This window comes from Neodiprion pinetum, chromosome 3 (assembly GCF_021155775.2).
Source record: "Neodiprion pinetum isolate iyNeoPine1 chromosome 3, iyNeoPine1.2, whole genome shotgun sequence".
Classification (NCBI taxonomy): Eukaryota; Metazoa; Arthropoda; class Insecta; order Hymenoptera; family Diprionidae; genus Neodiprion; species Neodiprion pinetum.
Window position 1 is genome coordinate 30,307,486 of NC_060234.1, and position 24,235 is coordinate 30,331,720.

At 41.8% G+C, this 24,235-nt stretch overlaps 1 protein-coding gene across 2 annotated transcripts in view; it reads left to right on the top strand.

Annotated features, from left to right (window-relative positions):
* LOC124214489 (lachesin) overlaps positions 1-24,235 on the top strand; it is a 147,790-nt gene that overhangs the window by 66,755 nt on the left and 56,800 nt on the right. The window contains exon 1 of one of the 2 annotated variants that reach the window (XM_046616791.2): positions 15,543-15,656. The exons of the other annotated variant lie outside the window; for it this stretch is intronic. Within the exon in view, the coding sequence (XP_046472747.1) occupies positions 15,590-15,656 (67 nt within the window). The 5' untranslated portion in view covers positions 15,543-15,589. Of the gene's footprint in view, positions 1-15,542; positions 15,657-24,235 lie in introns of those variants that run through there. 2 annotated transcript variants of the gene reach the window in all.

Below are 24,235 nucleotides of genomic sequence, written 5' to 3' on the forward strand. Positions count from 1 at the left end.
TATACATACATCCGGGTGGGGAAGTGCAGACGTCGAGAAGTTATAACCCGCCAAATTTCCTCCAGTGTCTTTAGCCGTGTTCAATGATATTACTGTAATATACCCAGGACAGGATGCGGTAACGTCTAACAACGAGCTCACTCATGTGCAGTATACTCGTATTATACATGCGTGAACGGATCGATGTCAACGATGAGTTTAACTCAGTTTTGTTGAAAAACAACTGAACAAGATTTCCGGAGAACGGTACAAATAATTTTCCTTCCCTGATCTGATTTTTATGGAATTTCGAGGCAATCCAACAGAACAAACAACATTTGAATGAAAGATAACATCGTATGAAAATGATTCAGACCAACGAAAAATGAGAAAATAAGTGAGGCAACTCAACCACAGTACGTTATGTAATAATATTCGTACGTATAACATCTTATTTTAAATACGAAATGTTCCTCGGGTACGATATAAATATGTTATAGATATCGGGAGCAAAAAGTTCTGACTGTTGAGGTAGATTTAGGCAATCCTTTGATTGATCGTTTTTAGATGAATTCTGCATAAGCTGGTAAAGCCGTATATGTAACGCCTTGAATACATCATTTTCACTTATATTTATTCATTTATGCATTCTTATTCATTCTTTTTTTTTTTTTTGTCATTTCACTGATTACAGTATAAACATCATACTGTTATCTTCCACTTATCAAAAACGACCTCAAAAATCAGTATACTTGACGACTCCATCCTCAGCGAGTTGATGATTTCGAAAGCGTGAGTATCTCGAGAAGCAGACGTCCGGTAGTCAATTTATCTGTGAAAAAAACTTGTCAGACAAATCATTATACGATTACGTTGAAAAAAAGATTCCTATAGCCGTAGTAAAGAAAATTCTTTCGTGTGAATTGGACGTCTTGACGGTGAAAAGAATCAAATCATACAAATACCACGAATCGAATCAGAGAAAATTTCAATGAAACTAATGAAACTGCCAAAGTGATTACGTCAGACTTGTGAAATTTGTTTATAATATAACCGAATCGTGTGCAGCTTGCCATGAAGTGCTTATCGAGTAAGTTACAACGAGGCCGAAAAAACCAACTATAGAAGTAACGATAAGAATAACAGGAATAAGAGTTGAATCGAACATCGTGTGATGGGAAAAATTTAACGGCAGTCCGGCACTCTCGCTAATTACCCTCGTGCCTCGTGAATCTCCATCGCGAAGCGCGCCGTCGATCCCGACGCCCTCTCTTCCTTCTTGCCCCCCGGTTCTACGGTGCTTCGCTTCGTTGGCCACGAACCGAATGCTTACCCCGCAAGTAGAAGCTACCCCGAACGGAAGTCGGAAGGGGGCGGGCGAAATCGCGAAGCCTCGAAGCTCCGGGAGCTGGCATCGCGAAAAATTCTCGTCACGTGATAGCTGGCTGCCACATGGGATTCGGGTCCCAATCGAATCTGGGCGACTGTTTCAGTGTAGTGATTGCCCCTGATAGGCAACGCCTGAGCCCTCTCGGCTCTGCAGGTCCGGCCGATCTTCGCTGCCCGGCCCAAAGTGGAAAGGCAAATGATGGAACCTAACGGTCAAGGGATCGCCGATCGCCGCGATGCACGGTGTCCGTTTTCGCTTTTATCCCCCTCCCACTGAAAAACCCTTCGTCCTCGATAACTTCGCATTGCCAAGTTCAGACTGAGAAACTCACCCGAATAACGGTGAAGCCGGATTTTCGGAGGCGTCGCGATTTATCCAAGTCCTCTTACCCTTGGCTACCGTATCGCAGAAAAGTAGACAGTCCTTAGGACTGTAATAGTCGTGGTATGTATTGGTGGAATACAATCTGTCGGGAATGTTTATCCTATTTTTTTTTTTTAGAATCAACATGTTACGAATGCAGATGGTACATCGAGTTCCATGAAACTGGATTCCACCATCAACATCAGTCGCAGTTTAGACGAGACTGCTGCAGCCTAGGGCGGAATAACCTCTATTGGCAAAAGTCACAAAGCTGTACCGCCGAATTCTATATTCGTGTCGGTGAAGGTATTGAGAGAAATATGAGGCGTAAAAATGAACGCTCGTCGCGATGTTTGCAGGAATCGAAATCGTGTTCGAAATTCATCATTCCGATCAATGCAAGAGTCGAAAGATGAATGGCCCTCAACTTCGAATTTCCGTTGGATTGAATCCGAGGATTACAACTGCAGAGAAAGCTAAATCGTGTCACTGGATATATCTATCTCATACCTAACAATTTACTCTGTGCCTTACTTTCTCGAATAGAATTGATTAGATTGTCTAAGTTTTCTACTCGATGTATAATCAGCGCGGTTCCAGAATCCGGTGTAACCAGATGCAAGGAGACAGTAAACGAGAGAGCGAAAAGCGGAGAATAAGATAGAAGTACAATTTTGTTAGAGAACGTTGCAAGCAGTTACGCAAACAAAGATGAGGCAACGAAGAGGAAAATGCATTTCCTCGCGTTTCACGGGGAAAATCGAAGTGAGAAATAAAAGTCGGAACGTATCTATAGAGGAGTTTGACGTTACGTCGCTGCGAATAAGTCAAGGATTTAAATGGCGCTTGAAACTTTATTACCGCCTCTCCGGAGAAGGTAGCTGCACTTAGGGAACAATTGTTTAAAATTACCCCACCGTAACTCTATGGCTTCTGAAGAACAATTGAGGTATCTGTTTCCTCGAAGAATGGATAATTGGCAAATAGAATGAAATAAATACCTTACAAACGGATCAATTTTCGCAGTCTGCACATTCAGCATAAAATTATCATACTTCATCGGAGGGTGAAATTTCCGGTAGATACCTACCGCGAACCCAAGGGCTTAACGTATTTCGGCGTGATTCTTATCTTAGCGATCCTCAAACCTTTCTCACAGGAATTCACTCCGAGTGGAAAATTTTTGTGGAATAAAATTGAAAACTCGAAGGTAAGTGGCAAACGACTGGAAAGCTTTCATTTGTAACCAGGCATTTGGATGGTATAATACAAGTACGTTATATGCGTGATAGTTGGACGAGACCTGAAACCTGCGGGAGTTCGTGTTTTAACTGCACGTTAATTTGTAGCCGATTTATTGCACGTTCGGCCAGACAAGGGAGGATAAATACAAATTTTATGATGGATAGGGAAACTTTCACTAGCCGTACAAGCGAGCCCAATGGCTTGCACGATATTTCTCTCTAACAATATTACAACCGTATAAGTTTAACGAACATCGGTAATTACCAGCATGAGCTTACGGCGATGTGTTCAAATACTAGCTATGAAACTAAAAATGAATCAAGTAATCTGAGGATGCACGTTTCAGCTGCAGGTATGAAATGATTTGAAAAATAGAGTTGTTCAAATACAAAAAAAAAAAAAGAAAAAAAAATAATACACAATTTGATCTCACGCACCAACGATATTCTACAATATCGGTTCTGAAATGAGTTACATTTAAAAGTAATGTGAATCACAAAGGTGATAGATTTTCACCAATTCATTTGCTGATCTCTCACACGTTTATTTGAACGAATATGATATCATATTCATTCGATAATTACGAATTGAATGTCAACGGTAAACCTACTGTAATCAAATGTGAATATAGTTTCTAGCACCGGCAAGAGGACGCTAATTGTAAAATCAAATCAACGGATGACCAATTGCGTGTATCGAAATATTTAAAGGAACGTTTACGATAACTCAGATACATATGTTACTCAAACTCAATCGATCGACTGCGCGTTGCGAACTCTTACAAAAAGAAAACTCACCGGTGAACGTAATGATTGCACTGAAGTTTGGTTCAACTAATGCCTTGGAAATTGTCGAATCGACTTGGGACTTCGATAGATCGAAAGCTAAGAATCGAACAGATACAACCAAAAAAGGTCGATAATTGGGACACTCACCTAACTATTGATCGAAAAACGCGCGAAACCCTGTCACGACGCATCAGCTATCCATGACGAATAACTGCAGCTCATGCGGGAATTTCCAAGGAATTAAACGTCACGGTTTACCGAGGCGGAATTTACGAGGCGGTAAGTTCGTCCATATCGCGATTAAATTGCACGATTGAAATTCAATAGAGGCCGAGGCGCGGTGGAAAAGCATCGGAGCGACGCTGCCGCGCCGATATATCCGGTTATACGGCGGATGAAGCTAATTGAGAAAAATCACGTGACGTGTCGCGGGCACGTGGCCTGGCCAAGGCAGGTGTTTTCGACGTCACTAGTATTACTCCGAGCTAATTGCCCTCATATTATCTCCCCTTAATCGGCCGCGTACAAGCCTGTCTATCACAGCCCTCGAGGTTTCCTGCGGTAATTTGCAGACCGCTATCACTACCCATGTTTACATCTGTCAGGTTAATGGACTGGGATTACGACTATCGTTACACGTGATCGTCGCCCTATCGTTCCCAAATATTAGGTATTTCCAAAAATTCACCACGACTGATTACCGCAGGCCTGGGGCTGATGTGTCAATGATCCGCGGACAATTTCATCCCGCGGATCGTGACACGTTTTCAATAGCTGAGAACGCGACCGTAAACTTGGGGTAAATACTCCGGCTGCGCCCGCAGCGTGAAGATAAAGACCCGTCAGTCACGAATCAAATCATATCTCAGTTCGAACGAGATACCTACAAAGGAACACGGACGACGAGTATCGTGTAATCTGTGTTCAAAGCTTCCGTTGCGCAAGGACGAGGATGCGATATTTATAAATATAAATATCCAGTCTGAATCTTGGACACTTGCCGTTTTCACTCGTCTGATAAAAAATATCAACCGATAAAAGAAAACACAATTTTTAACAACATGTTTAACCGAAGGTGACATTTGGGATTCGGCACAATTGAAGAAGACGAAAGAAAAATAAATTCAATTATATTTGATTGGCCGCACAACAAGTTCAAACAACTTACGTATACGTATCGCGAACTCTTGCCAGCTACCTTGTATAGTTTTTCACGCGTATTCACCCGGCCATTCTTCTGTCGCAGACGAGCGAATCGATGCCTACGAAGAAACCGACTGTTACGTGGAAGGTTGAAAAAATTTGGGTCGAGCCATATGGCTCGTGTATACACGCTGACTGTAGGATGAAAGCAAAAAAGCTCTCCAACACTTATCGAGGGAATTTTGTGCCGCCTGAAGCGTTACGAAATGCTAAATTACGTCAGGTTTATCGACTGCTGCAGCAGCTATCTAAATTATATTTGCAAATACACCGGCGTTGAGTGAACGCACATCTGCCGTTATGAATCTGGGATGAAACCTCGCAGGTTTCCGATTGGTCTACAGTCGATAATTCCACCGTTACCCTCTTATCATACCCATTTCTCTCTCGATCATCACCCATTGTCTCTTAACTTCCCTGGGCGGAATCGCAGCTACACTTTTCTCGGGAGTTTATTGGACAGCAAGTGGACGGCAAGCGGAAGATAATAAATAATGCATTCGCGGGTGGCGGAGACCCGTCCGGACCGTGGCACAACGGACAAGCCGTGCACCCTCGTCGTTGGCACGAGCAAAGGACACACAGAATTCGGTGATATAAACAGAGCGGCGAGGGGTGAGAACGGCGCAATTTTCTCCTCGCATCAAAGGACAGAAATAGAAAATTGGAGACAACGTGGAAGCGGAGAAAGGGGGGAAGAAGTGCGTTTGTCAATGTCGCGGGGCGTTTAAAGCTGCCCTTCGAAACGGATTGAGTGAGTCGCAGCTGATGGGAAATATACGAAGATAAAATGAGCGAGTAAAGCGGAGGGTAGGACTAAGGCTCGGAACTGAGAAAACAAGACTAAGAGAAGCGTCAGACAGACTAAGGGTTTCGGGATAAAAGTGACTGACCGGAATGAGTCAGAGGCTCGAGTGTCTCGGATCCCGGCGGGTCCATGGCGATTAAGATACCCGCTGCATACCGGAGCATGAGCTTTACGGAAAGCCGTGGCAAGTATCCGAGGAATGTCTGAGCATAACGCGGAGGAATTTCCAGCATCAACTCCTGATGCTATCGGAACTACTTACAATTAATTGCTCTAGTTAATATAATCGCGGTGTTTAAGCCTGCATTGTGACGACGCCCTTTACAGAAGCCTCGGCTTTCCGCTCGGTTCTAATGCTTCCAAGTTTCGCTGCTATAGCTGCCGTACGGGGCTGAATAACTGAAAGCAACTCGAACGATTTTCGGGCAGACAAACGCGAGCCGAGAATTGCACATGTCTGAGTTGCAGGGAAGAAGTAACGCTACACGACCGATACAAATTTCCGTTGCAGCGGGTTCGTGGCCCGCGGGACTCGGCATTAAATATTTAGCCTCATAGTCGGTGTAAAAATTGCACGGTGGGTACACGGAGGGGGCCTCTCCTCGGAGTTGGAAAAGAAAAAAAACAATAAACTGGGAGACGCCCTGGCCGCGCTGAGGAGGCCGAAGAACCTCGAGGGCAATATAGACTCGTAATAAGGCTGTGAGAGCAATATCATATTTATGGGATCTATAAACATTGATCCTATGGAACTTGATGTTTGCAATAAACGAGATTTCCTCATCATCGATATATATCGTGTATATATATATATATGTATAAAATATTATATATATTTTGCGCTTCAGATGGCATTTCGACGTCTATACAGACTTACTCGCGCGAATTACCAAACGGATATAATTTTCATTAGCTACTATTATACTTTCCTTCCCTACATTTATTTCAATAATACGCTGACCATGCAGAAATCCAACGGGGTTATGCGCTCTTCCGACCGATTCTAAATTAGGTTTTGCTTCAAACGAGAATTGCCGTTGTCGTAGAATCTAAATCTTAATCGGGTTGCTCGGGCGTGTCGTCTGGGTATAAAGCGTCGAAGCGAAGGGAAGAAACAGGTAAAGGAACGATCTGCAAGGTGCACTTTATGTTGCCGGAGTTGATTTTCGTTCAAAATGTATAAATCCTCTCGTGAGCAATGAAAAATATATAGCTATTATCCAATTTTAATGTCACACGGCCTGTTCGACTCTCCTGGTGAGAAAACTTCACACACTACACTAAACTTGTTACGAACAGAATATGTAGCCCCTAAAATTACTCTACTTGCGGTAATGCGCTTTCGATGTTCAGGTTTGAACTTTCATCAAAAAATCATGTTCCGTTCGCGTACTTTCTACAAAAAGGAAAGCAGCTAATTTTCTCCGCAACTCTAAGAAGCGTAATATTTGGAAAGATTGTGCTCATATCGATTCCGCGCGGTGTGAGTGTATGCGTCCAGTACAGTAATTTTGTATGCAAGGTGTACGGTGGGTTAAAGTTTTTGAAATGAAAATGATGGAACAAACCTGTTTGGGGTGAATTTGTACATAAGATCGCATCGAAACGCGGTAATATAGCGAAGAGTTTACTCGAAAGGTGAAAAAGTTCCTTTTTTAAATGTGATCAGCTTTTTCAGGGGATGTATCCGGCTGCGTCAGCCCCTCTTATACAAGTCTAAAATTCAGCCTCAACGAAAACAGTTTATCGAGACCATCAAACGAAGTTATCGATTCGATAAAGAAAGCTATCCATGGCCCTCTTCGCTCCCTAATCCTTCGGCAAAGCTATTATCCAGGAAAAGCTAGTCGAACATCCGATTAGGAAAACCGAACATAAGTTACTTCCGCTCCAAACTCTCGTATCCGTTGTGATCCATTGTAGAATTGTCTTTTTATCATTATGTCATTGCGTTTTCGCAGAGACAGCAAAGTCAACGCGGTATATATATATATGTATATATAAAACCGAAGGTGCCCTAAATGGAGGTCTTTTAGAAGAGCTGGCGATTTCAGTACCGATTTCGCTATTCGAGATGATACAGTCTTTGCCAGCAGTTATACCTACCACTAAGCTGAATTCGAGCCGATTAAATCCTAGATTACTGAAAATAATAAATACTACAGGATTGCACGTAAGACTCGAAGGCACGTTTTATCAGTCACGTGATGCGTTTCAATTGTTCCTGGTTCGAAAAATGTATCGAGTTATTGATTTATTAACAAGAACGTCTTCTACTGGAAATATCAAGTGGAACTTTAGATCACTGAATTGTTTGAAAATCAAAATTCACAGCGATCGAAGCTAACCAAAGATTTTTCATCTACACGGAATAAATGTGGTCACAAACGTATCAATTGATGCCCACACACGGTTCTAAGGTGGTCAAAAATGGTCAGTCTACTCTGGTCGTTAGTGTATACCTATGTGCCTGTGAAACGTGAGGCGCGACTGAAATTTTGAGCAACGTAACGTACTTTTCTCCTTATATCGAACGCGAGAGCCCCGCGTATGTTCGTTGTCGGGTACAAATGGCGGGCGATTCCGGATTGACAAAGCTTTATATATTAATTTTGTTAAAAAGAAAAAAAAAAGTGCTTCTCGGTTCTCCTCGGTCGGCAGGTATAAATGAACGTGTTGCACGGAGCATGACCTAGAACGTCGGTCGCAGCTGCGGCTCTAGCTCACCCGTTTATTCTTTATGGAATGATGTCAAAAATACATTAATTAAATCATTATGGTTGTATATCGCTTGTATTATATCGGTCACGACGCGCGCTCATACGGCGTTTAAAGGCGCTATACTTCCGTTGACAAATGGCTCAGCGAGAATTGTAGTTTCTCGGCATAGGAAGCTCGCTTTCGACAAAGGAGCTACAGCGGTGAAAGAGTAATACAATGGAACTTGATTTCATTCTGTATACCCTTACAATTGCGCCAAGGGCATAGTGCCTTCGGAGGCGAATTAATATCGCGTGATTATTTCACGTGTCCAATAATTCTCAGGGAACATTGGAAGTATTTTCAGTTTCGGTGAAATGAAAGAAATTTAAAACACAATAAACGGCGAGGGTCGCTTGTCGCTGCTGATTTGAAAACTCGGCCCTTGAACCATTACACGCATAGGGAATGGTGGAAATTCTCGTAATTGATGTATGCACATACCTTCGTGGCGTGCGTGGACGGCCTGTTACCATGCCTACGTATAGGAATTTTTACTCATTGCCACGTGTGAAAGGCGATGACGGGGTGTGAAAATACGCGCGATTCACGCTCCGTGATGTTTCGCCCATACGCGGGTATGGCCTAGCAATTTGAAATCGGTCCGACCGGCGCGTCATCGTCGTCGTCGTCTCTGCAGTCATCCATTGGTGGTTTCATTTGCGTTGATAATGGAGTTGAGCTGTAGCACCGGGCCATTGTTGAAATTTTTAGTGCCGGCATCACCGGGTGGTATAAATGCTGCACCTACATTTGGCCCCGTGAACTTTTTGTCACGCCGGGCAAATTGTTTGCTTTGAATGTTTCGTCCGGCGAAGAATACCTGCAGCGACGTCATTCGGGATCGGGCTTATTGTTACACCATTGTATTGTTTCAGGGATGACCTGCTGTTTCGTACCGCCCATACGGCGTGCCTTCAATTTTACAATGGATACCCCCAAGTCCGGGGTGGAAAGTCAAAGTAAAAAAACAAAAAAAATCAAACAAGAATTAACCACCGCGATGTGGTGACATTTTTCCCCCGAAAAAGTTCGGAATCTCGACTTCGCTAGGAATTCACACAAAATTGTTCTTTGCCACAAATTGATATATGCGTATAAATACTGAACTGCTGATATTTGCTGCGAATTCATGGGTGAATCTGAAGAGACTCTGCTTGCAATTTATCAGAATTACGTGAGGTCGTTGTCAGAGCACAGCGTCTTCCACAATCCCAGAATCTCGCTTAGCTCGATGATCCTAATTGGCCTCTTGATCGGTACCGATAGTATTCGATCACGAGGCAGATATGATTTCGTGATTATCTGCATCTCACCCCTAAACTCAGTATCATTCGGCAACGGTAAAACGAGAGTATTATACCAACTACGTTGTTCATTCTATTATTCTTCAGAAATTAAGTGAAGTTGTCAATAAAAGTAAAAAATCAAATGAGGACGATCTTTCACATAAAGTAAAACGCTCATCCACCCCCAAAATCTTTCTTTCAACCTAAACAAATCTCTTAGACAGCGCAACGATGGAAAATCGCAAATCTTTTTTTTCATCAAACACCCTAAAGAACATGAAATGAAGTTCATTGCATGACGGATATAAATGAATGTCGTCAATTGATACTTCATGCAAAATAGTAGAATGAAAAAGCCGACATCAAATTTGTGTACAACGCGTTGCAAGCCGCGTGTATACATAAAATTTTCGTGTTGATTTATTTATTTACTTATTTATTTATTCAAACCAGTAATTTATATCATATACATACTTGACTCAAGACTAATAGTCCCAAGGACAATAATGTATACCCTGCAGAGACATTTAGCATGTCTGTGCGCAGGACTGGCGAAAGTAGACGGAGAAAAAATAACAAAATAGTTATTTATAATATAACTAAGAAAATTGATCAATAATAATATAATAAAATATAATATAAAATATAAAATAAAATGATCATTTTTGTTGTAGTTTTTCGGTGCTTGAGTAGTTTCTCTGTGATATTTGGTAGCTCTTTATTTGCCTCTTTATATTTTTTTTACTACATTCTAATATTTTCAGCTCATGCGTGAGTCTGTTATAGCTCTTTATTCCCTGAATCACATGATTTTTAAAGCCTATAGTTTTGGAGGTCTTTGGTATAGCAATGGTTTTGTTTCTAGTATTGCTTCCCGATTGGGTGTATTTGTTTTTCAAGTCGTCATAATGATATAGCAGTGACTCCAATGTGTAAGTTTCGCGGATGTTTAGAGGTTCCATCAAATCAGCATTATTTCGTGCAATTATCTTCCATAGTCTGTGCTGGACCCTCTCTAGAGAATCCATTACATTTCCGTATGCTCCACCCCATGCTATTATACCGTAGTGAGCTATACTTCCAAAAAGTGCATGGTACATCGTTACCAGAATTTTTTTATGAGCGAAATGCGATAGTCTCCAGAAAACGTAGAGCAAATGTCTGGTTTTTTTGATAATGTGGTCTATTTGAAAATTCCACCTGAGATGACTATCAAAGATAACCCCTAAGTATTTTGTACTCTGTACTCGCTTTATTTCCATCCCGTTAATGGCAATTGTGAACTCTGTCGGAATGCTGACTTGATAAGTCCCAAAAGTGATGAACACAGTTTTTTCTACATTTAAAGTTAATTTGTTACGTTTGAGCCAGTCTCCAATTTTATCTAAATAATTCACCATTTTGAGTCTTGCTTGCTCCCAAGTTGAGTCGGTGCTAATTATCGAAGTATCATCAGCAAAAGAAACAATACATCCTTGTGGCAATTCATCGAAAATATCATTTATGTATATAACAAAAAGCAGTGGCCCTAAAATTGAACCCTGCGGCACTCCCATTTCAACCTTTGTTTCTTTGCTTTTGGTGCTATTTAAATTTATTGAAATGGCATTCCGTGATTCAATTACCATTTCAATGAATACCGTTGTTATTGCTATCATCCATGGGTCAAACCTTACCTCCAGTCTACACCGTAATTTACTCGGTAAAATTCTACAGGTTATGATAAATTGTTAGTTCTCATTCGTGAATGACGCTAGACTCAATTCAGCCAGTTTTCCTACTATTCAACATCTTCTCTACCCATCGTGAAAGGTTAACAGGTTTCCGGGAATCAAAGTGCGGCGGATAATCAACTGTCTCAATCGTACGATGCCAATCAAATTATCTGGCACCCTTACAAAGACCGGGCGTAAAGTGAACTTCCACAAACTTTCGTCAATAATATACACGTTCTTTTTAAGTTCTCGTTTCATTTGATCCTGTGCAAGTTACGAAGTGGAAAATTAATCAGAGAATGCATTTTGAAGCGATTATACATGTACGGTGAGTTAGAGGAAAAAAAACATCACGGTATGTTTGACCAATAATAATTGGGTCAATAAATCAGAATCTTTTCATAGCAACAGCAATTTAGCGGGACAGGGGTTGAATAATTCAGGAGATACATTTGCATTAAGATTAACGATTCAACTTATCCCACCGCTGTCTCTTATATCCCATTTTGTCCTCGGAGATTTAATTGCACGTAATAAAAAATAAACGATCACGTGCCAATGTATCGAGAAATAATTCGAGATCCAGGCAAAGATGGAAATTTAATTAGGAGTCCAAGGTAAGTTTTAAAACACTGGCTGAACTACGAAAAGTGAATAAACTTTCAATTAAACTTGCGTCTGTCTAGGAACACGAATGCGGGTATCGTCTTTTAACGTGAATGATTTTCTTCGATAGAAATCAGCACAAATCAAAGTATAGTATTCCATTTCATATACCAGAAGAGTCTCATGTTTTCATCGCAGATTACTCACATTATTCTTCGATTTTGTCCGAAACAACAATGGCCTTTGAATTTGAAACATTTTCAAAAAGTGTAGAAGCCCGTACAACAATATTCAAAATACCACATTCAACTTCTCGAGCGGCGGTGAAAACCATGAGACTGATATTCCAATTGTCCTTCTGATTGTGAGTTACGGCGAAACTTGATCAATTGCCGCAAGGCTAAAGGCACAACGAGGACCAGAATTTCCATTAAGATTTCCGAAAGTAACAGATTTGTGCATAATTCATATATTTCCCCGTGAGCCTCCCCCTCAAAATTATAGCCCAAAATCGAATTGCATATCTCTATTCACCGGGCTGATTTACACCTAAGATAACTCGACAATACACCTCCGTGGTATCCCAATAGATCGGTATAGCCCAAGATCGATAGACTTGGTCCCATTGTTCCCGCACTGCCAATTACAACTTCAAGACCTCGCCGACACCTGCGCACATCCCGAGTCTAATCTGCGATAGCAATAGGAGCGGAAAATTAAGAGAGAGAAAGCTGCAAGATACGCGAGGTGATTCAATTAATTATAATACGAATGTTCGAAACTTTCGCGCTTTTGCCAGGTAAATTTTTTCAGTTTCGCGAAGAATTTTCCAGAGCTTTTATTTGATCTGTGAAAGGATCCATCGACTCTGCTTTCGACGGCAAGTTTACGTATGTAGCGATACGACGTAGCGAAATGAGGAAATTAACGACTAGTCATTTTGCCGCAGTTCCCGTACACGATGATCAGGAAAGTTAGCCGGAATTATATTATCGCGGCTTAGAGCAGGGGAGAGGGATCGATTTTTGGTGGATGTTTATGGGCTTGTAGTGTCACGAAATATCTTACGCGTCCGGGCTATAAAAATATCTCTATAAAAACACTTTTGCCAATTAATTTCACCGCGGTCTACGTTGATACAACAATATTACACCGCGCGCTCCAACCTCGAGTCCCTTCTGCACGTTTTTATATCAAATATTTTTAGCAAACATGCGACATTAGCTTTCGGTAAACACTTAATAATGATAACGCGTCAATTCTAACGACACGCGGTAAATACAAATGTGCCGTATACGTGTATTTATGTATTTTTCTCCCTTATATAGCACAAGGCTGCAGAATCTGGATTCGGGTAAAATATTAAGCACGTAATATAACCTTATTCCTTCCATATTCCCATCGACGCGAAGATGTTTCCAAATCTTCCAAGAGCTTGCAAGCGTGCACGGATCTATCGGCACCCGTTCGCTGCAGCGTAGCACGAAATGAAAAATGAAGTAAACTAATGAAAATAAAAAATAAAAATATAAATTAAATCGAGCGTACGGGAGCCACACAACGCTTGTCAGCCTGATGAAATGTGAAAATAACATTTTCCGAGCGACGATGCAAATCCAAACTCCCCGAAGGCATGCCACGGGTAGCGAGGGTACAGCTGCCTGTAACGAGTTTACCCTAGCAATAAACGCGTACGAGAGCCCGACGCGACGCGACGAGCCCTGGAGTACGAAAACTGTACGTTCTTTGGCAATGCTGCATTACACAGATAAAATTAAACTAGATTAGAATATCGAATTCGTTCCTATAAATTGGACCAACTCTGACGGAGGAGCCTGGAATTGCAAGTACTGAAATAATACATTGCCGATTCTACGCTCTGCAACCCCGTTATCCGATGCCCAACGGAGCTCGGCTCTCGCTGCAATTTCCCTCGCATACGTGTTAGTCCGGTAAAATAGTTTTCACTCTTCAACTATACGCCATTCAATCACAAATGTTGGATGCCCGATGATATTCGGATATTTATCAATTCTATAAGTACTGCTGTTTATATATTTTGCAATTGTCTCTGCGGCTAGCGAGCGAATTTTTAATAATGGAAGCAGCTGTACACCGTTTTCGTGAGTTTCCTGAATTCTTGCCCAACAATTTCACCTTTTCAGTCATACGTTTCTCAACTCAATATTTTAACTTGAATTTTGTTACTGGGGGATTTTGGGGTCGCTGATGACGAATCTTGAGTCAGAATTAGATCATTTCTAAATCCAAGGTAGCGCATCCTTTGTGGCGGAAATTAGATTTTTCCATATTTTAATAGTCATTCGAAGTAACAAACATCATTCGAAGTTGGAGATAAACTGCGATAAGGCTGGGACACGGCAATTTTTGAGGTGGGACGTTGAGCATCCCACTGTGACTGAAAGGGTTGACCAGAATATAATTAGGTCAACCAATTCAGCTGTACAGAAACATCCATTAAATTTCAACTGTCTCATTTCTTAACGGTCTCAAACAATTTGGAATATTTATAATCATTACCAACACTTATTCACATATAAAATGACACCTATGGCTTTTATTTAGAAGGTGATTAATAATTGAATCACGCGATTGTCAGAACGAGAAAGAATCGTAATCGTGCGGAGAAAATGCGCTTATTCCCGCTTGGCCACTTTGCCCTGGTCTTCCCTGTATTACGTGCACTCCGTTATTCAAAGTAGTTTAGTTTTTATTCAATTTCAGTTTCTCCTCGGTTCAGCCGCGTCTCCGCGCAGCCTCCGTTAGGTCTCTCGCATAGACGATCGTCGAAACGTCTGTGCAGGGCGAGGAAGTTGGCGACAGAAAAGTGATAAAAATAAAGGAAGAATAAGACGGTGCCGTTCGGAACAAGAAGAACCTCGAGAAAGTTTGATGCAGAAAGAGAGAGAGGCGTTACAAGAACCCTATCCCTCCGGTTGGTAATGGGGTTTCGCTCTCGCGAGCGGATTGCGTTTTTCAAAAACTGGTCCGAAAGGAAGAAACTTTGCACCGGCGAGGTTGACCCCGGTTTAAAATCACCCTTCAGCACCCCGCGAAGCAGGGTGTCCATTAGCGTCGCCGACGGTCGCGACTGCGAGTAGTAGGTACTTATTGTTGGTCGTTGTCCTGGCGCTCCTGCAGCTTGCAAGCAGCCAAGTGGAGCGGAGGCCGAAGACGGTCAAGGGATGGCCGACGAGAGAGCTTGCCGTGTCCGTCCGAGGCTTCGGCTCTACGAGGAAGGCGGGTCCCGGAGTCGCGATGGCGGAGGGCACGTGAACCCTGAGCGCATGCGAGTTGCCTTAACACAGAAGGAGAAGAGGATCGCGATTTCGCCCCCTCGTGCTGAGCGCTTCCGTCAGTACGCTCCGAGGCCCCGGCGCGCCAAGTGTCGTTGTCGTTTCGTGTGTTCAACTTCTAGATGGATGTCGCCGATCCGATTTCTCGCCGCAGCCTTCGCTGTCGTCCTAACTTCCGCACCTCGCGTGGAAGGTCAGTGTTTTCATTTTTTAAGTGAAAATTGCGGTTCAGTTAAAGTCGGTAACGTCGCAGACTCTCTCCTTTTCGAGAAATTCTTTCCAATGTTCGAGAAATGGGAGTGAATTTTTTCATACGTGGAAAATGTACAAGTCGCAAACTTTTATTCTTCACCCTTCGCATGGGAAAATCATCCTTTTGTCGGGTGCGTTGAAAACAATTTTATCGGAGGTGTCAATCGATGGTGGCGCCTCAGGATTTGAGGGAAGTTCGAATCTACTTTTGCGTTTCGCGCTGCAAGTTCTTCCCGCCTAATTTTCGAGACACTATTTTGAGTCGTTCGTTTCGCACGAGAATACATTTTAGCGCAAAATTTTTCGGTCAATTCGGTCATGGTATGTGAAAAGTTACGTGTCTGGAGGTGGTAACGAGTTTTAATAACAATATCTACAGCTCGCAAAACAAATAATATCAATGTGAAATCATTACCAGAGCCATTATCAAGGAACACGAAAAACTTTTAAACTTAAACTCTGACGGTATCATAGGTAGCGAAAAATATTATAGTAAACAATCTGCGTTCAGTTGACAATGAAAACAAATTTCACATATCTAACAACAAACATGCATATTGCATATGTACGAACGTACAACGTATACACACGCGTTCTATTCCTCTGAGGGAATATCGACTTTCGAATCGAACTTGGAAGGCTTTTCCGTACCTGAGTGAAAGCTTTGCATCAACCTGTTATGCCCATGGAATATAGATTCAACGGTTCAATTCCATCGGTAGCCAAGTGCACGCGAATGAATGTGCGCCTGAGTAAGTGCGCATATCAATGTGCACGGTGGTTCCGAGAACATTTTTTGGCAACGAAAGAGGGTAGAACATCATAAACTGAAGATCTCGCAGTTACATCGCATCCTTTTTCATCAACTCTGTTATTTTCAAGCAGCCACTCTACGGGCTGCGTAATAGTTTTTATCGATTGCGCAGAACGACAAGTGTGAGAAAATGAAATTGTAAAACACTTGGGGTCATTTTGGACGATGCCTCGCAAACGTGCAGAGTCAAGTCGCGAGCAAAATGAATTCAAAATTTTTCAGTTTTGGAGTGCGTTGCTTCTATCCATAATTGACTGGTTCAATAGGTTTCAGCCCGCATTGTTCTGCTTGCGCCCCATTGAATGTGATACAGCGTATTGACGAGAGGCCATTAATATACAGATCACTGCGTCGTCCTCGTACCTACATGATCGGCGGATCCAGCAAACGACGTTGAATTGAAACACGTTCAATGATGTGATCCGTGCATCGACAATACCCGATCGACCCAAAGGGGCGACGGTTTTAATTGACACAAAGGTTCTTTGTTCGTTTGTTCGTTTGTTCGTTCGTTTTTCTTTTTTCGTTTTGTATCCCGTTTTCGTTCTTCTTTTCTCTTCAATTCCCCTCTTTATCTCAATTTTGCACTTTTGAGAAGAGTTTCGGAGGCTGTGCCTCACACGAGAGATTCATTACCGGGCAAACAGTCGTCCTGACCACGTAATGGGAAAGTTCAGGCTGTCAAAAGTGCACTTCCGCGAGAATTGTGCTCAAAGTTTGAAAGCTCGCGTAGCGTACTTTTATTTTTATTTTTTTCCCAACGGATGAACTCTCCGTCAATTCGTTGTTCTCCGCACAATTCCGTTGGAGAGTTTGCCGTTGAGTAGGTATAAAGATCAAGCCGAAGGAACCGCGGCAACGTTTCTTTCGAAATACCTCCGGAGATGAACGCGAGATATTTTGATGCGAGGGATCTAAATCTCCTCTACTCCGCAGTCAACCCCTAAAATTCTTTCGGAGATATTTTTTTTCCCATGAATCCTTCCAGGATCCATCTCCGCTTCTTCGTCCTCATGAATTCCTAATTCTTTCTCTTTTCAAACAACAAACCTCGACGCTTCCGGTGATATCTCACGTTTTTCCCCTTCGCTCGGAAGCGAAGCGCGCAGCGTTCTCGCTTGTCGCACAGTCAATTTTCGCTTGATCACTTATCGATCATTTATCCCGTAACTTTGAGCGATCCGTAAACGCTGACGGAGATGCAACTCCGGCGAATTGACAACGGCTCTCTTCCGCGTCGCGTAAATAAACACTCTGCACGGATATTTCGACCGCGCAGCGTACCTGCAGCAAATTCTCATTCGCGTTTCAAGACCGCTGAATAAACTATGCGCACAATGAAGTCTTTGCTTCGAACACGCTCTTCTATGTGTGCACCACCAGGCTTTCCACTTCGTTTATTCCCGTCTCTCGTATAGGGTACACAGTATCATACGTGTACGTGCATAGCTCGCGGTTCATGTTAAACATTTCGCGATGTCGAGGATAATCAGAACATTTCTGTCTCGCGAAATATAAATGGGTGTAGCTTCGATGCGCGCATATTACACGTCATTATACCAGCGTGGAAAAATTTAATAACGAGTATCCTCGACTATGGAGAGTCGAAAAAGCTGTATTCATCTGCGAGATATGTACTTACCTTCTAGCTGAAATTCACCCCTCACCGCCACGACTGATCCATCCTCTCCCTCACTTTGAATCCTATAAAAGTTTTTCTTGTGAAAATCATTGCGCGTTAACATTTGACATTTCCAAGCAAATCTTTCTCCTCTTTTTCAGTCGTCAATCTATGAGACAGTAGCTCGAAACAGGTCGATTTTATTCTTTTCAATTCTTTATCTCGTTTATTTCAAGCATTCTCTCCTACTGATAACTTACTCAGTCCAAATCGTAATTAAAAATATTTCAGCCGACTGATCATTGTCCCGTTTTCCGGTAACTATTGACGGATTCAGGAGAAATGCTCGTATAAGCCGGTAGAATCAATACGGCAGATCTGGCTTGTAGTCCAATACGTGATCTCAAGGTTTCAAGGCAGAGAGAAGAAAAGGCATGAAAAACTTTTCACCGCCTTTCATCATTCCAAAGGAATCATATCTGTACTACTAAAACTTGAGGGTAGGCCACCCAAGTACCACCCAACAAACTCCAAACGTTTTCCACGAAAACGAGTTTGAAAATACGGAGTGGGCTCAGCGACTATTTATGAAATATATAAAGTCGACGGTGGGGATATTCTGTCAAGTTGCCCGTCAGACAACGTTGCCTCTGTTCTCACGCTTACGGCACGTCTGTATACATACGAGTATATAATGTATACATACTTGTTAATATGCTGATGGTTGCGTCAAAAGCATATACATAAACATATATTACATATTAATTTTCGTGAGCACCGCATATATTTGCATCTTTTATTGTTACACCGCACACCTGTTAAAGAGTTGAACCACAGTATCCTGCCTATTAGTGGCCATTGTTGTGCTTAAAAGTTACTCGGATTAAACCGAACAGAGTCTTTTCTGCATTGGCTTTGTCAGTTTTGTCACAATTTTTCAAAAATTCATTTATTTTCCCGCATACGGTTGGTAGCTACTTCAAAAAACAGGTTGTAATGGTTTTTGGTTTTATTACCACGACCGTGAACGTGAAAAATTACACTTTCATTATTCGATTCAGAAGGGCGTAAACAAAGAAGCGGTATCAACGTGTCAAAACTGTTATATTTGTAGGGGAAGTTTTATCGCGTACCAGCCTACATTAACACGACAAGGATTACCTTTGATCAGCAACACCGTCTGGCTCAATTGTGCATGTAGTATACATATCCACCCCACTTCTGGCGTATACGTATATACTGTGTATGTATATACGGGGGTCGGGGTTAGCTGTTTAAGCTTCCGCGTTCAGCGTATAATAATTTTATCTAATCCCGTAATCTACGTTACGGGGCGTCGTTCCGACATTACGGATGCAATGACGAGACTAAATAATGCTTGGCAATTGGAATAAAGAGTCGGATTTAAATAATTCAGTAATTAAAAGAGAGAAACAATCAACGCATAAATTGTTCCCCTCTTCAACAACCTATACCCTCTTGTTTCCACCGGCCTCTGCTCCAAGTTGTCTTCGGAAGATTCATTATTCCACAAGCAATATCTCGTCTCGTTAAACAACGAAACAATATATACATACACAATTACGTATGGCGTGCGATTCGGATTTCAATATCGGCGCGAGAAATCGCAGGCACAGTGACGTACGCATGCCTGCAATTTTCGAGTCACGGTCTTTTTCGCGTGGTCGCAGGCATCTATTATACTATCATAGTATTCGAACAGTACCCTGCCAAGGTATTTCCGGTAGGGGTTTCGAAGAGTCGGAGGGTGGAGAAGAAAGAGGTCGGTTGTTGGGGCGTGGGAGGAGTGAGAGGGGTAGGAAAAGGGCGGCAGGGAGTCTGCGGACCCGGTCTCGAGAAATGAGATGGAAGAATGAACTTAGTTTATGTAAATAAGGGCGTAATCTCGGCTAAGGCTTTGGAACAAGGTCGACGAGCGCCCTTGCTCTCCGAGTAGGAAACAAAGAGGCAGCTTGGCGGTACCGGAACAAGGCGCGCCGCCTTGTCGCCGACTAAAACGACTTGTATTATTGCATTTCCTCGGTAGCAGGAGCCGGGAATGAGCGAAGATCACCATCTCCAAAAGTTCGCGAAACCTCCCTTCGAGTCGGGATCGCGTGCCGACGCGACGCCTGACGGGGCCTTCTGCTAAAAGAGACGCGCGTCATTCCTCGGAACAACCGATCCGCGAAGGCGATAAATTTTTATTACGTTAAAATCCTGTTCATTCCACGAATAAATATACGTCGAGGTATAAGGCGCCCGCGATGCTACCAGCATCGCCGTTCCGCTTTACTGCCGATATTAGTTTTTGTATCTGCACGTTTGAAAATATAACTGTCTGTGAAAAAAATACCATTCAATTTTACGACGAGGCTATTAACAGCCTTTAACGCTTTGCTTTACGCGGAAGGGACGTCGAAAGAAGAGAGAGAGAAAAAAAAGTTGGAGGATGGACGCAAGGAGGAAAGAAAAAAGTAATGCAAATATACTGACAACGAGAAAAAAGACTGTTCGGCAAAACGAATGTTTTCTTTCTGGGTTGTGGAAAAGAAGAAATTATTTTTCGACGTATTCTTGTTTTTCTTATTCACAACGTTAAAAATCTTTCGTTGCCTCGTGAAAATTTTTTAGCTGCCACAAAATTGTTATTGTTTTTTTTGTTTTTTTTTTAACAACTCGCAATGTAATATTTCGTTGCACCAATTACCGTTTTGCTTTACAGTGTAGTTCTTTCTTTCCGGGTGAAAATCAGTCTTTGCAATCGGTTGCGGTGATGTGACCATTTTTTTGTATTCATTGTACTCACGTTGTTTTCAGCAGTATAATTGCTGCTAAATTTTTCATACGTCTCTATATGCTATACATCGAGTGGATTATGAAGTCTGCAATTAGCGGGCGCCGATGATAATTAAAACTTGCAAGTGCTTAGAGTACACATTCAATTATGGTGTAATTATTTTTTGAAAAATAAATAATTTTTCTCCGTCGTGATATTGAATGATCTATAGTGGTATTGGTTCATGTATAAATAGTACACGTATCAATGCCAATTGTTATCGCACGGACAGATTACATTTTTGTCATGTTTTAACTGCGAATAATTCTTTCACACTTTAGATAATTTTTACACAAACTGGGAAATCTTTAGCAACTAAATAACAGACTTGTGTTTCAGGGTTTTTAAAGCGACTAATATTAGTCGATTTACATTTCTTCAGTTTATATTTGTATAAGAATCGCATATCATCGTCATTTTCACCGTATCTAATTTCACACAGCCTTTGATACTTGCGACATTGCTAATTGGTCACTAAATGGTTCCTTGCCGAAAAACTTTCCAAAATGCTACAGATTCCTTACTCCGACTTATTACTCAATATTATATAGAAAGTTATAAACATATGAATATTAAGCTTCAAAATTTTAATACCTCGGGAGAGTAACTTCTGAAAATTATTGTTGATGTGAAGTAACTTGTTCGGCTCATCGATATAATTTTTAATAATCATTTATTTCCTGTCGTTGATTCTTTTCCTGAATTTAATAAACTTGTATAACATCTAAATACGTTGAAGAGAAACATGTTTCATATAATTGAAAGCTGTGTGCCAAGGGATTGAATACAAGTGAATTTGAAAAATTCCTCGTAAATTGTGGATAGTTTCGGTAGTTTCGAAAAATGTTCAACTCAAAGAAATGAAATTGTCGGAGAATTCATTGAATAAAAGTTTAAGAGGATATGATTTTTATTTATATCACGACTGTAAAGCTTAACTCTCACCGCAAGCTCCCGGAAGACGCAGGGGCAATGGAAATGAAGGTTTACGATTTCCAAAAGATTCCGGTAATGCTGGCAGCGAGTTATACGACCAAGAAATTGGAGTGAAAATTAGGGCTCCCGTATTAGGGATGGCTTTTTCAAAGCATTTCATTACTTTTGTGCTCGAGAGATCTTCACGCCCTTTCGTCTCGGAACGAGGGACTCGGATGCTTAGCCACAGATTTTGGTGATTTACGGCACCCACCAAAGTATACGGGAAGGGACGAAATGCAATTCTCTCGATTCTCTTATACAGCTGGGACGTTCGTAACCTGCGGCCAAATACCTTTTACAATTTTTTCAAACGTCTTTGAAGAACGCCGTTTGAAAACATGAATCCTAATCTGCGTCCCGAATTTTCTTCAACTTCAATTCTGAGCTGTAATTTTTTGACTGTTGCAGTATTTGTTTGCCTATTTTCCAACCTTGCCAGGCTTTGTAAATTTTAAAGGTTTTGTAGCAAATTAACGTTGATCTATAATTCATAAATTTGTAAAATTCAACGGAGGACATAAGTAGAATACAATGAAAACGAAATATTGACGATTTTGAGTTTGATTTTAATAAGATCAAATCATTTGCTACTATTACGAAATTCCAATTATACTGAGATGTCTCATTTTTCAAATTTCAACACTCAATTATACACGGAATCGATTCAAGACTTGTGAAATTTCTAACAATCTCAAAATCCTTGCAAGATTGTCGTTCAAATAATGAGATTTCGACCAGTTTTTCACCGACAACGTATCACGTTGATTTATTTCACCTTCACCGTTTCGGACGTAATAAAAAATCCGTCATCAACAATGATGTCAAAAATAAAAGCGACAAGCAATTAAACTCCACACCGACAAAGGCTGAAACACCTCCCGAAAGACAATCAACAGGGACGAAGCATCGAATGTGGTTGCAGCTAAAGTGCGAAGGGTTGTGACGAGTATATGTTACATCCCCATCTGTATGTTGCACGTTACTCAAGACGAAATGACCCCGGGGCTTGGCGTCGTTCTTGGCGGCAAGCGCTTCGCACTTGTACGTGAAGAGCTCCGCGAAGAGTGACGTGAAGATGACGACTCTCTGCGATAGAGCTCGTTAGCGCGACACGAGAGCGGAGTCGTACGCGTTTGCTAAGCTAACATAAGTTGCGATCCATTGACCCCCTTGCGATTTTCCATGTTTTTATTAAATTGAAAATGAGAGAGAGTGCAGAGGCGAAGTAAGTATAAAACTGTATAATCGGTGAGACATTCGTTTCAACTGTTATCGAGTAAAAAATTCTAGGAAACGTAACATCTCTTATGAAATGCGACTCCTTTGAAGTAATTCTTTCTAATATTTCTTCTTCATAATCTCTGAGCTTACGGGATGCGACGAGAAATTATTACGATCAGAGTGTGTGAAATTGGATGCATTAAGTCGGCAAAATACAACATTATGTTACGGGCGAGGTAGGTAAGCAAAGGTATATTCTTGTATATAGGTATGATACGCCCCGTTGGCTCTCGCCTATACGTTAATCTCTTTTTGTTTTGTAACCGTGGACAAATGCAACTAACGTATCGAACTTCCGTCCTGGTTAATTTATAGCCGTGGGATTAGGGGATGAAGTCGAGAGGGTGGGAGGGAGGGAGGAAGGTAGGAGAAAGAGAGAGAGGGCGAGAGAGTGGAAGAGCGGAAAATGGCAATTCTGCACTGCGGGCAACTGCCGCCCGGTTGCCCTCCGGTGAAACGCTTAAAAGGTGACCGTCTACCGGGGTAAAATATCACTACTACCCCGGGTAAGAAATTGTGGAGCGACCCTCCAGAGTTGACAAAAACAAGGCTCATAATGTTGCGCCGAAGCCAGTATCGTTTGTTTGCTACAGGACTCTCCTGACCGATTCGTTCGAATCGTTACCTCCGGAGAGACAAGCCTTTATACCATTGACCGCCACTATATGCCGAGCCTCAAGCTGCTCCCTATACCTATACGGTACACATACGTCGACGTTTATACCGTTGGTATACGCAGTGGTATATAAATTCTCCTAACGACTTCGCTGATTATTTCGCATATATATCTCTCGAAAAGCTCCGCGGATTCGCGTAGGTTGGCAGATAGACATATATACATGTATGCGCTGTGCATGTATATGTATAGTACTTGTTAGAGAGGTACAACGTTTTATTTTTTCTTCACCCCCTTTTGTTCCGTCGCTATTCTTGTTTCTCTCTCGCTCCTTTTCTCAATTTCTCTTCGCATCCGAAGTGAGACGTCTC